Raw genomic sequence first — 12,842 nt, forward strand, 5'->3', positions numbered from 1 at the left:
TTCAATAATACATGCTTTAAGGACATAACTTTTACTTAGATTGCTAACAGGAAAGCAAATTGCCTAGTCTTGACTGTATCCCCTTTTCAGTTTGTTGTATGTAATGTTGAAGTCCAGGCCATTTGAGGCCAGGATCACGTGCTCGTTTGTGAATCATACTGAGCAATGGCTCGGGTTTTTATTAGGCTCTCCCTGTACTACTGTGTTATAACCTCACAGTTTACCTAATGAGGTGAATATGATAGCACAGATCACAAATTTTACTTCAAGCAAGTAAAATTTGTGCTTAAAAGTGGACGGAAGCTCGATCTTCAAGAATGTCTTGGGGAGTGGAATTTCACTAGGCTGAAGAGCATTCTTAAATACAAATGGATATTTAGTTTTTAAACTGTATCCTGTAACATTTGCATTGAGATGCTCAAGGTGACAATGGAAAGAGTTTTCTTCTTCAGATGAAGAGCAGTGCTGTTAGGATGCATGAGAAACAATTGCCCATGTTTCAATCTCTGCACTGAGACAGAGAAAAGGGTTGAGATAACATCTTTCTGCGGTAGTATTACCAGTTGTTCTGCTGTTCTTAATTCCATTTAATTTTAAAAGAGACAACGAAGCCTTCCTCTACCTGCCAGATGTTTCAATCGGTAAGTCTGCTAGAGAAGTTTAGGAAATTGATGTTTAGAGAGTTTGTAAAAACACTAGAAAAATTGATTTGGGCAGATATTTTTCTTAGTGGTTGGTTACAATAGAATTGCCATACTATTTCATGTTTGCTATAAGTATTAGCTGAATGAGTAAAGCATCAGTAATTTCACCTTTCTTCAAAAACTCTCTTTTAAAAAGTGCTCTTGTATTGTTCCAGATGCCAAGTTGTTGATCTGCCATGATCCTTTTCAATAGGAATGCTTTTGTTGAAACATTGTTTATCCAGCCCATTTTCCAGCCAGCAGAAGAAGATTGTGCTGTACTTCCTAGTGTCTTGTCTTAGGCTAAATAATCCATTGCCTCAGCCTTTCCCCACAAATGACATTTCTTGCTGGGGTGGGGGCGTGTGTGTGTTTGAGATGCAACCTTCAAATGTTTAGGACAGAATTGTGCTTGCAGCCTTCCTCATCTCCCATCTATGTCCTCTTTTTCCCAGGAGAAAAGATTTCCTAGTTGGAATTGCCTAATGGGTGGGGCACAGTGAGTCTCTGAGTGTTATTTCTATTAGGGATAGGGATTGGGTAAATCCCCATCACTGAGAACAGGAGAGAGGAAAAGCCTCTTTCAACTGATTTGGTAGGAAGAGACTGGCTTTTAGCTGGATTCACTTTTTGTAAAACAGCAGGCAATATTTGATCTTCAGGAAAAACTTACACAGAGTTTATTTTCTTTCTTCTTTCAAATAAGCATATATGATAAATACTGTGAGAATATGGGTGGGTTTGGTTTGGTTTTTTTTTTTTTGTAGTGAGCATGAGCCTTTTGAGCTATCTTTTACTTCTAAAGTACCATCTTGAAAGCGTATGTTCAGTAAGCTGCTCATGCTGTTTGTATGTTGAATCTTGTGCTGAAAGAAGAATGGCATCAAGTTGATACCTCCGAGAGTTTAAATGAGAAACGTGTCTACAGCTCTCAGCACAAGTGGTTGCTTCTAAGTCAGTGTGTCAAAGCCTCATTTCCCTGGATCAGACTAAAGCAGCTTAACGTAAAACTAAATTGCTGTAGCAGTCATGGCAATACTGAGAGCATATGGACTGCTGGCACGAGTGTACACTGAGACCAACTTTCTGTTCCTGTAGGGTAGTTAGAGATTGCAGAGAGTTTTGTGATAGCATGTTTTACAATCAGTTGTTAATGAAGAGCAAATGTGGAGAAATGTATTGACAGCTGAATTCTTCCCCCAGAACAGGAGCAGTGGTAGCTTGTATGCTGCTGTTGCTGTGTACTGCCACCACAACTAGAATGAAAAGAGGGAGGTGATAAAGGCAGCCTTTAAGTTCTTCAAACTGCGTAGCCCTAGGGGAAAAGACTTCTGAGTTCAAGCATAGTCGAGAAATTGAGACCCTTCCAGGTTGTCTTTGGGGAAACATGTCCAACAGGTTTGAGAAGAGGAAAGCGCTTCGTCTGTCTAACTGAGGGAAGAGAAAGGAGAGGGGAGTAACGTCTATAGGCCAATTCAACTTCACAGCTGTTTCAAAAATGCAAAGCTCGTAATAGATGGGTGTTGTAACTGTGGGATTTTTTTCTGTCCTGCAGGCACGCATATCATTCTGTTTCAACGCCTCCTGTTTGCCCTCAGAAGAACATAGCTGATGTGAAACTCCAAACAGGACCCACAACTGTACAAAGCTCTGATGCGGTCATTATCCACCCTGGTGCTATGCTCGCGATGCTGGATCTTCTGGCCTCTGTTGGATCAGCTACACACCCAGAGGTAGGGAAAAAATTCTTCTGACTTAAGCTTTCAGAGAGACTGGGAGAAAGGATGGTTATGGGAAATAGGAAAACCAATGATGTGCTCTCATTTCATGCTGAGAAGCTCATGCATTTCACAAACTAGTCAGGTTGAATAACTGTGGTGACATAGAGGTCTGATACAAATTGTTTTATTTTATAGGCTTTGTTTTGTTTGTCTCTTTCAAACTCCTGGCAACAATGTAAATTTAAAGAAATGTCTGAAGCGGCCATCAGATAAGTTTCCAAGTGTTGTGATGAATTCTTGTTTTCCCTGATGTATCAGGTATTAACATGTAGTACGAGGAGGACATGGGATTGGACATGATAGCTTGGTGTATACGTGCTGTTTGAAATAGCTGGAATATGTTCTAGTTCCAAAATTGTACTGCCTGCTTTGTACAATTCCCAAACCAAATCTCTGCTAGTGGTTTGTATATAAAGGATTTGTTGGACCTTTTTTGAAGTTGCTTAAGTTTTTTTTTTTTTTTTGAGATGTCTTCCCTGAAGAACACCATTTATATTAAAAAAAAAAAAAAAAAAAAGTTCTGAAAGCTTACAAGAATTACTAGGCTTGATTCCTCTTTCTTGACCTCTACTGGTGATGAGCATGGCGACTTTCTGTCTTCAGGGCATTAATTTGGTAGTAAAGTTGCATATATCTTAAATTTTGTAGAGATTATGATGATGATGTTAAGTTACTAGGAGTAGCTTAGCAGTCACAAAAATAAAAGTTCTTAGTACACTCTAAGCACATAGAACTTCTAAACTGACTCACTTCTGCTGGTGAAAAGGAGGAGTTAGTTTAACCATCCCTACCTGAATTGTTTTTCTTTATAATGGTTATGGTAATCCTTCATATAACTTGTTACCCTTTTTCATAAAGAGATGGAAGTGTCTCTTCACCCACACATGTGCAGACACCCTCAACACACACACACATGCACATATATTTAACTATAGGACGTTTTGTGTATTTATTGCTAATGGTAGGTTCCTTTTCATTATTATGCATAAGGTCTTCCTTTTATTTGCCTTCTCAGTTTGCATCTTCTCAAATTGTGTGCTCTCCTTTTTTTCAGCATGCACTGGATCTCCAGCTGGCAGTGGCCAATATCCTGCAATCTCTAGTGCACACAGAGAGAAACCAGCAAGTCATGTGCGAAGCCGGGCTCCATGCACGACTTCTACAAAGATGCAGTGCTGCTCTGGCTGATGAAGACCACTCACTGCATCCACCACTCCAAAGGATGTTTGAAAGGCTGGCCTCCCAGGCGCTGCAGCCAATGGTGTTGAGGTCAGGAGGATAGCATTGAAGTCTGGTTGAGCTGAGCCCTGCTGCCTGCGCTGTCACTGGCTGGCTGTAAATGGCTCGGATTGGTAGAAAGCATAAGTGACCTTGTGTGGTAGTGATTGTGTGGGATCCTGTTTTATTTCTCATCAAACAGACTGTCTTGCTTCTGTTAATCAGCTTATAACCCTGCAGACATTGGGAATTGGAGGGCAGGGGAGGAGGGAGAAGCGTGGAGCGGGGAAATCTGTTTGGTGTTTTTCACAGAGATTGTACTGAAGTTAAATGCTTGCTGGCTTCCTGCAAATCTTGAGATGCTATCAAAAATGCTATTCATGGCTAAGTCCTCAGGAAGAGGAAACATGATGGTTTTAAAAGCAACACTGCCATAGAAGAGGATGGATTCCTAGACTTTTCTGTGCAATGTTAAATACCTCAGGTTGGAAAAGGTTCAGGCCAGCAGTTTTATTTAGCGCTTTAGTTTGTGTGAAGGAAATACAGGAATGCGATACAAGAGGTGTCTGGAAAAATCTGGTGAAAGATCAGCTTTAAAAAGTTGATCTTTCTGCATTAATGCAAGTAGGTTTGTACATCTATGCTAGTACTCGAAAAGCAAGCTTGAAAAGTTTATGAGCAAATTTTGAACCATTTGTTAAATACCCATGCAGTTGTATGATGCTTTGGATTGCTTGCTGGATTCTGGGGAGACTGTATTGTGGCCTTTCAATACATATGGGGGCTTAGAAGAGTGACGGAGAGAGACTTTTTACTTGGGTGTGTAGTGACAGGACCAGGGGCAAGGGTTTTAAACTGAAAGAGGGTGGATTTATATTGGACATGAGAGACATTTTTTACAGTGAGGGTGGTGAGACACTGGAAGAGGTTGCCCAGAGAAGCTGTGAATGCCCCGTCCCTGGAAGTGTTTGAGGTCAGGTTGGACAGGGCTTTGAGCAACCTGATATAGTGAAATATGTTGCAGCCCACAGGAGGGGGATTGGACTGGATGATCTTTAAAGGTCTCTTCCAACCCAAGCCATCCTGTGATTCTGTGATCTCAGCTGGAATAAGGAACTTCATTGTATTATCTCCTATGGATCACCGACTGGCTGATCTGCAGCCAGGACAGCTGGTTGGTTCACTTCAGTGGCATGTAGCCATGTCAGAAATGATTCTGCAAGGAGCATGCTTGCTGGTAGTCGCATCGCAGGGACTTAAGCTTCCCTAAGCATAGATGCTGATAGCCTAGGTACCTGTAGATAGGTAGCCTAGGTAACTATAGATACTATAGTTATCTGTAGATATAGATGTTGATAGCTGTGAAACTATCCCCCAGCCAAATAGGACACCCAGATAAAACAAAACTAAGGTCACTTACTCCAACCTGTGGTGTGCCTTTCCAGGTAAGTTCAGCTTGCTGAATGTGCATCAGTGAGCATCCTGATGTTCTCCTACAGGATGCAGCAGCCTCCTGCCAAGTCTTTAGAATTAAGAGAAGGGAATTGGGAGCTTTATCAAAATTGTTTGATCAGTTAAAATAACGTCAACTTTTGCGAGCATGTGTTCAAAACTTAAATAGTTTGGATCAAATGTGTTTCTTGTATTTATGCATTCGTTTATTTATTTTCTTAGATAAAAGTTATGTTTATTACAAGTAATTACTGTCTTTTTAAAAAACGGTATTAGGTTTGGTGCCATTCTAGGCAAATAAATAGACAAAATGATTTGTAAATTTTCTATTCTCTTTCTTAGGGAATTTTTACGCTTGGGAAATCCTTTGAATTGCGGAGCTTGGGACAAAAAGCTGTTGAAACAGTACCGAGTGCACAAACCCAGCTCACTGAGTTTTGAACCGGAAATGAGAAGTAGGTGCTGAAGTGCTAGAAATTTGCGTAAAGAATGCTTCACTGACATCCCCCAGTTACATACTTACATAAAATTTGTACATAAACATCCAGAAAAACCGAACTCCATCCTGGCTTTATATGAATGTGAAATCATCAGAACAGTTTGATTGGAAAAAGTTCTAAAAGCAGAGGGAATGTAGTATTTAATATATATTCAGTGAGGTAATTATTTTTTATTTTAGGAACTGTAACTATTAAATATGATAGTAGTTTGCTTTTAAGTCTTGTAGATTCTGAGTGTGTAGTTATTTAACAGTAAAAGGAAAAATATTTTTCTCAGATACTTTCATGTGCACATCACATGTCATTAGATCTATGTAGCGTCTCTCATGGGTTCAGTAAGGTGTCAGATAAAATAACTGAAATTCCTACGCTTAAGTGTAATTCCATTTATTTCAGCTAGACTCAAGAACCTGGCTCATCATTAGCATCACTAGTAATGAGAAAGAAATAGAAAGAATTAAAAACAAAAAAAAAAGCACAATTTCCCTAATCTGACAGTCTAATAATAATTTCTCTTATAAAGAGGTAGAATTTGGAGTTGGAACACCCACTCTTAATTATTTAAAGTTCAGCAGTCCCTTTTTAACCATTCATTAATTTTTCATGAAATTCATTAATTTCAAATTTACAATGGTTTTACTCATTGCTTGCTTTCAATATGTTTACTTTCCTAGTATATTAAAATTGAAATCTTTAATAGTATGTGGTAAGCATGTGCTGAATCATGAGTGCACAGTAACAAAAATTTTCAAGAAAAACGACAGACTTACATCAGCTTTAAAAAAAAAAAAAAAAAAAAAAAAGGAAGGGGGGAGGGACACCACGACAGCTCAGTTCCAGTTTTAGTACTGAAATTAACACTGTGGGAAGGTATTCACAATGTATTTTGATAGGATATTCACTAGATATTCCTAGTTCATAGATACACATACATACATGTATGTAGTGGAAATTTTCATTATACCTTTGTGTGGTATCCTGTCATGGAATTTCATCCATCTGATAGAATACTTCATATTCTATCAGCAATTACACATCAGCTCTGATTATCATACTGGAAAGTTAAATCTGTTTTCCAGCCATTTAATGAATCAGTCTGATAAACTGCACTGAATGTCTGTAACCGATGGATTCCTACAGCTGATCTGAACCTCTCTTCCACATGCATTCTTTCCTATTATTATCCATGAGTTGTAGAGCTTGGGAATAGCTGTTCGTGTAGTATAGAAGAGTTTCAGTAAATGGTAATACAAAGAAATTATTTATAAGTTTCCAAAGCATGTGGTATTTATTTCTAGGTGTCAACTCAGTCGTCGTATGGCCAGTTGTAACACATAGTTAAAATGTTTGAATTATTTAAAAGGAACTAGAAAGTGTCCTGGATGGTACTGAATTACAAGCATTAAATAATGAAATAAATAAATAAAATAACTGAATTCATGTTATGTCATCAGGTTCAGTACATTTAAAAAGAGGAGGGAAGGAGAGATTCAACTTATCAGCGCTCTATTTATTTATTTTTAATAGGGTATTATCACTGGGGAAAGTAAACAATGAAAATTGTGAAAATGTGAGTCTGAAAAGTTTTTAACCTAGGAAAGAGAAGGTAAAGCTAGCTTCTGAATACCGCAAGTTATGTTAAATTTCCTAAGCTAAGCTTACTGAGCCTTTCTGCTTATTGAGAGCTTTGAGACTTCTAGCTCAGAGTTACTGCATCTGAAAAATATGAAGCAGAGTTTTTCCTGCCTGTTAGGTAGCAGGAATGCACCTGAAATGTAGCCTCTGCGAAAGGGATGCTTTCCCTATGTTAGGTAGCGGGATGGCCTCTTGGTTCAATTTTTTGGCTTTACCACAGACTTTCCATAATACCTTGCACATTGTTAATCAGCTGAGGCAGAGAGATGCTCGTCTGTCTGCCTCAGTTGAATGTTTTTGTAATGAGAACAATAATTCCCAACTCATAATCTTCTAACTGAGAGGCTGAGCTAGTTGACCATGATTGACAATTCAACTATTGTCCTGGAAGCAGTACTTGAAAAGTCCAAATAAATAGCCTGAAAATGCCTCCCTTTTGCAATGCTGTGTTGTTTCTTGGCTTCTACTGTAGATAGCATGGTTACCTCAATGGAAGGTCTGGGTTCTGACAGCGTCTTCAGTTTGCATGAAGACAGCCACTATCGGATAAGCAAGAGCCTGCTCAAGCCAGCAGAAGGGAGCACAGTACCCCTGACGAGAGTGAAGTGTTTGGTCTCCATGACAACCCCACATGATATCAGGCTTCATGGATCATCGGTTACACCAGCGTTCATAGAGTTTGACACGTCTCTTGAAGGGTTCGGGTAAGGTCCTACAGTGCTTTCAAATAGCATGGGGCACAGCGCAGTGTCTTATTGCTTTCTTCTTTCAAAGAAATACTTGTAATTTTTAATGGACTGTTTGAAAACCAGAGACAAATGAATTCTTTAAAGAAAAGAAAGTAATACTTCAAGCCAAATAAATTTCCACTCTGTCATTAATGATTTGAAACCAACACTTGCTTGCCATATGTGAAAGTAGAAGTTGGTATGTATCTAAATGTTGATAGTACCCTCTCAGTTCTATATTTCACATGCCTTTTAAAAACAAAGGAATGCCAACATACCCTTGCAGAAACTCATTAGTTGCTAGGGTTTGTGTGCAACATTTGGATGGCCCAAATGCTCTGAAACCCACTTAAAATTGCTGAAGAACTTGGAAATGAGGAAGTGGGCAAAGCGGAAGTACAAGTAAAACAGAGAAGGAAGCTATGTTGAGTCCAAATAACTGGAAAAAAAACTATTATTAGCTGGAGGTGTAGCCTGAATATAACACTTAACTAATTTTGTCTTTTAGCACCCAGTATCACCTTAATTTACTGGTTTTTTTCTCTTTCTAATTAACCACCTGATGAGTGAGGCACTTTAAGAGGCTCATGTAATGTGATTTAATGACTGTTCAGAAGATGAATATATGGCACCATTCTCAGCATCTGTTTAAGGAAAATGTTTTGTCTTTTTGGTTATAAAAATGGAATAGAAAAACCTCAAAGCACTCATTTTGTGCTGTGCTAACGGGTAAATATCTCAAAAATTGCTATAAAAATTCAAACCCATCATATAAGGAACAGGTATTCCTTAACTGCCTGCAGACTGGTTCATAGGCAGAGGCTTGCAAATAGGCTGAAAGCCAGTATCTCAGAGAGGACAGTGTTGTGAGGTACATGCAAGTCATAATTGTGAGTGGCACCTCGAATCAGAAGTAATTGTTCAGAATTTCCCAGAAGCTTGGTTGAAAGCTTAAAAACCTCGACCAGAAGCTTTATTAAAAGTTTTTTAGTGACACAAGCCACCAAAAATTACAACTGCTGTGAAGCCCAAAAGTTGTGACACGTTCTTGTATGAGATGAGTGGCTCCTCAATGTGGTTTTTTTTTTTAGGCTCTTTTTTTTTTTAAAGGAGTTGTGAGAAGAGGTAGAAGTGATCTGTTGTCCACAGCTGTACCACAATGTCAATAAAACCAGAAACAGCTCCAATTGACAGAATAATTCATCTTGTCTTTTTTTTCCCCCAGACCTAATATTTATACTACTGTGTTTCTTAAATCTCTTTCTGTCCTGACATGGCCTTCGACAGAGCTACTTGCACCTTAGTGCACTTGTTCCAGCTTATTTGGGATGACTGGTCTGAGAGCACAGTCTAGCCTGGATATTTGGGGAGCTCTGCTGCTCTGCATTCTCTTTTCAGTTTTCCAAAGCAAGGATGCAGTGCCTGTTCATCTAGCTTTCATATCCAATATAGTCAGGGACAGACTTTTGTTTGAAAACAAATTATGCTCAAAGCTACATCCTTCATAAGAGAAAAGAAAATGTTTTGGCTGAAATTGAAATAGACTGGCAAAATGAATTGTCACTGTGGTTGCTCCAGGAGGTTTGTAGGTGCTAGTAATGTGTCCAAAAGTAATCCACGTAATGCAGCTGTGACTTCTTGTAATTTCAACAAGTCACCTAAGAACGCTGCTGTAATGAATAAAAAAACCAGAAAAACTTTTTGGTCTGTTTTAAAGTGCCAGGGTGTTTCATGAACTCAACAGTTGGCGGACCCTTGCAAGTTATCTGCTTAGAGAGAACATACTTGTAACACCATTGACCATGGGGGATTCGCTCAGAGAAGAACATTTTCAAGAGGAAAGGAGAAGGATATAATGAGAACTGTAATCGAAAGGAAGATGATAGTGACCAGAACCATGGACTGCTCTTGCTTTCAAGATGGGTGGTCAAGTTAAGTCTTTATAGCTTATGTGAGAGCAAAATAACTCCTAGCTCTGTCGGGCAACTTCAGTTACAGTATACTTAAACTAGCCTGCTCAAGTGTAAATGTCAACAAAATGATGATTCCTCAGCAAGTGGAAGAGCAGTCATTTTGCCTCCAGTAGGACAATCTATACAAACTGGAAGCTGAACTCCTGTGGGTATTCACTCCACTTTGGGTAGACTGGGCACTGAAAACCATCTGGGCTCTTAAAATCTTTTAGTACTTAAGGGAGGTGCTCCTTATATCTGTTTCCATTGTGTCCACAGCATTGGTGGCTCTTGAAAGGACCAAGTGTAGCTAACTTCATGAAATATGATATTACTGTGAAAGCATACGTACTTAAAGTAAGAACACCATAGTACGCAATTACCAGATCCTTTGAATGTTTAGCTAATTCAGTCTCTCTGAGAGTCCAGAACATCTCAAAGGCTGCAGTGAGTTATGGTTGCCCACAAGGGAGCATTTTACACTATGGAGCCACGTGGGCATAAGTCTCTGCGTCTTTGCACCAGACATATGCTGCCAAAGCTCTTTGCACTGGAGGTAATTTAGCCTCACCAGGAGAAATATTGAGAATTCATTTCTACTTTTCATGAATATGTACAGACAGACAAGGAGAGTGATGGTGTGTTTGCGGTATATTTTCCTAGGCTAAATTTTGTTTGTATTGAACTCCAGTTTTATTGACTTTCATAAACTCTAGTGTGTTACTGGTCTTCTGTTTAACAGCTGCCTGTTCTTGCCAAGTTTGGCCCCCCATAATGCACCTACAAATAATGCTGTTACAACAGGACTTATTGACGGTGCGGTTGTCAGTGGAATTGGAACTGGTAAGTACTTGAGTATGACTGTTAGCAGTGTTTTGTATCTGATGTTTAGTTCTCTTATATTTCTTTGTTAGCCATGAAGTGATAGTATGATGTTGGATATCGAACTTCTTATGTCTTTTGTGTGTGTGTGTGTGTGTGTATTCCTGTTGCTTTTTGCCCCCAAGTCAATGAAAAGCAATATAAAATACAAATGTGTGATTGCTTTAAAATACAAAACTTCCAGGAGAAGGTTAAGTTGTAATCAAGAGAAGTGTATGAATAATGAACCTGGATGCATTAAGAACAAGTTGAGCTAGTAGTGTGAAGAGCATAGGAAACATGGAACACATTGTACTGCTGTACTCGTGGCTTTGTTCTGCTGAATTCTTGACTGAATTTATTACAGGTGTAGTTACACACATCATCACAAAAATCCCATTTAAATTGTTTGCTGTCCCTTATACTTGTTCACTGTAGGCTGTTCACCCTATAGGAACCTGGTGTGCTGCCGGGCTAACTGAACATGACCACTTAGTTAAAAAAAGTGTAAAGTCTAAAAACTAAGTTGAAGGTTTACTGCAGTAAGATGGAATTAGACAGTACTTGAAGGCTATGAGCTCTTTGTTGTTCTGTGGGAGCGCTGCAGGAGAGGAAATGGAGTCAGGTGTATGTGGTGGAGAGATCTTCTTCAACAAAGGTTTCTTTCAACGAGTCACACCTATTGAAGAATCATCTCACCATGATATTAGCAGTTTCTGAGGGCCTGATCCATTTGCACTTTTTTTGTCTAGGGAACTGAAACTGGGTTGTTCTGAACAAGCACAGCTTCAGAGTTGATGTTGTTTTTAGAATAGGAGGGAATAGTGTGCAATTCTTGCTTTACTTTGTTTTGAAATAAACCCCTCTGAGCTAGCTTTATGTGGCATTCCTCCAAGCTTGAGTCAGAAATGAAAGTAACATTGAAGTCCATGAAGGAAAAGTTTGAGAAAGCACAGCTGGTATCAGCTGAGCTGATATGAAAAAAGGAACAGGAACAAGTAGGTATCCTAAGTACTAGCTACTCCATCTATATAATGGACTTTCATTTTTGTTTTCAGGTGAAAGATTTTTCCCACCACCGTCTGGTTTAAGCTACTCAACTTGGTTTTGTATTGAACATTTTAGTACACCTCCTAATAACCATCCTGTGAGGCTTCTTACTGTAGTGCGGCGTGCAAACTCCTCAGAGCAGCATTATGTATGCCTTGCCATTGTCCTCTCAGCAAAAGACCGGTCACTGATTGTTTCAACTAAAGAAGAATTGCTTCAAAATTATGGTAAGAGTTGTGTTGTGTCATCAGCTAATCCTGACAATATTATGGGGATGCATCAGCAAGTTTATTTTGAACTTAGTATCTGGAAGAATTGCGTGTGATGCAGCTTTACCAGCTCCTCATGGGTTTTGACAATGGAAAAATGTAAAATGTAAACATTCATGTAGGAATTAAGGAGCTTTTATAATTTCCAAAGAGTCAATATCTGCACATAAAGAAATACTTTTGCCAAACCCCCAAGTATTATATATTTAAAGGAGGGATTACGTCATTGGTTTTGGAAGGTTTTTGCCTTTTATTTGCCTTGTATTGTTCATTTTAGACATCATCTCTTGAGGTTCAGATGTTAACTATCTTTGCTTTGAAAAAGTTTGGAAATAGTAAACTAACAGGTTGTGAAGGCTTTTTCAATCTGGATAGTCCCAATGCTGGAGGGCTATTTGAAGGCGATCAGTCATTCACTTCATGTTTTAAAGCTGTGATTAGTTTTCAGAAAGAGTTTGTAACTTCATTCCATATCTGTGATCAGAGGTGGAATTACATGAGGTGCAGTGAAGATCTAAGTGAAGCTAGTGAGGCCAGTGAATTTGCTAGAGAGAGCTATCGGTGCGGTCGAGGGCTTCAGGCTTAGCCGTCTCCTGTCTCCTGCCTTGTCCTCTATCAGAGCTTCCAAAAATGGTCAGTTTTGACAGGCTGTTTATGCACCATGGCTGTGGAGGAGCGGAGAGGAGCAGCTCAGCCTTCTGCATATGTTTCAG

The 12,842-nt window shown here is 39.1% G+C and overlaps 1 protein-coding gene across 6 annotated transcripts in view; it reads left to right on the top strand.

Moving 5' to 3' along the window:
* WDFY3 (WD repeat and FYVE domain containing 3) overlaps positions 1-12,842 on the top strand; it is a 180,794-nt gene that overhangs the window by 100,631 nt on the left and 67,321 nt on the right. For all 6 annotated transcript variants that reach the window (XM_075500914.1, XM_075500913.1, XM_075500916.1 and 3 more), the window contains 6 exons: positions 2,239-2,416; positions 3,519-3,733; positions 5,477-5,589; positions 7,742-7,973; positions 10,692-10,792; positions 11,869-12,087. In XM_075500914.1, the coding sequence (XP_075357029.1) occupies positions 2,239-2,416; positions 3,519-3,733; positions 5,477-5,589; positions 7,742-7,973; positions 10,692-10,792; positions 11,869-12,087 (1,058 nt within the window). The remainder of the gene's footprint in view (positions 1-2,238; positions 2,417-3,518; positions 3,734-5,476; positions 5,590-7,741; positions 7,974-10,691; positions 10,793-11,868; positions 12,088-12,842) is intronic.

Source organism: Mycteria americana, chromosome 4 (assembly GCF_035582795.1).
Source record: "Mycteria americana isolate JAX WOST 10 ecotype Jacksonville Zoo and Gardens chromosome 4, USCA_MyAme_1.0, whole genome shotgun sequence".
Classification (NCBI taxonomy): Eukaryota; Metazoa; Chordata; class Aves; order Ciconiiformes; family Ciconiidae; genus Mycteria; species Mycteria americana.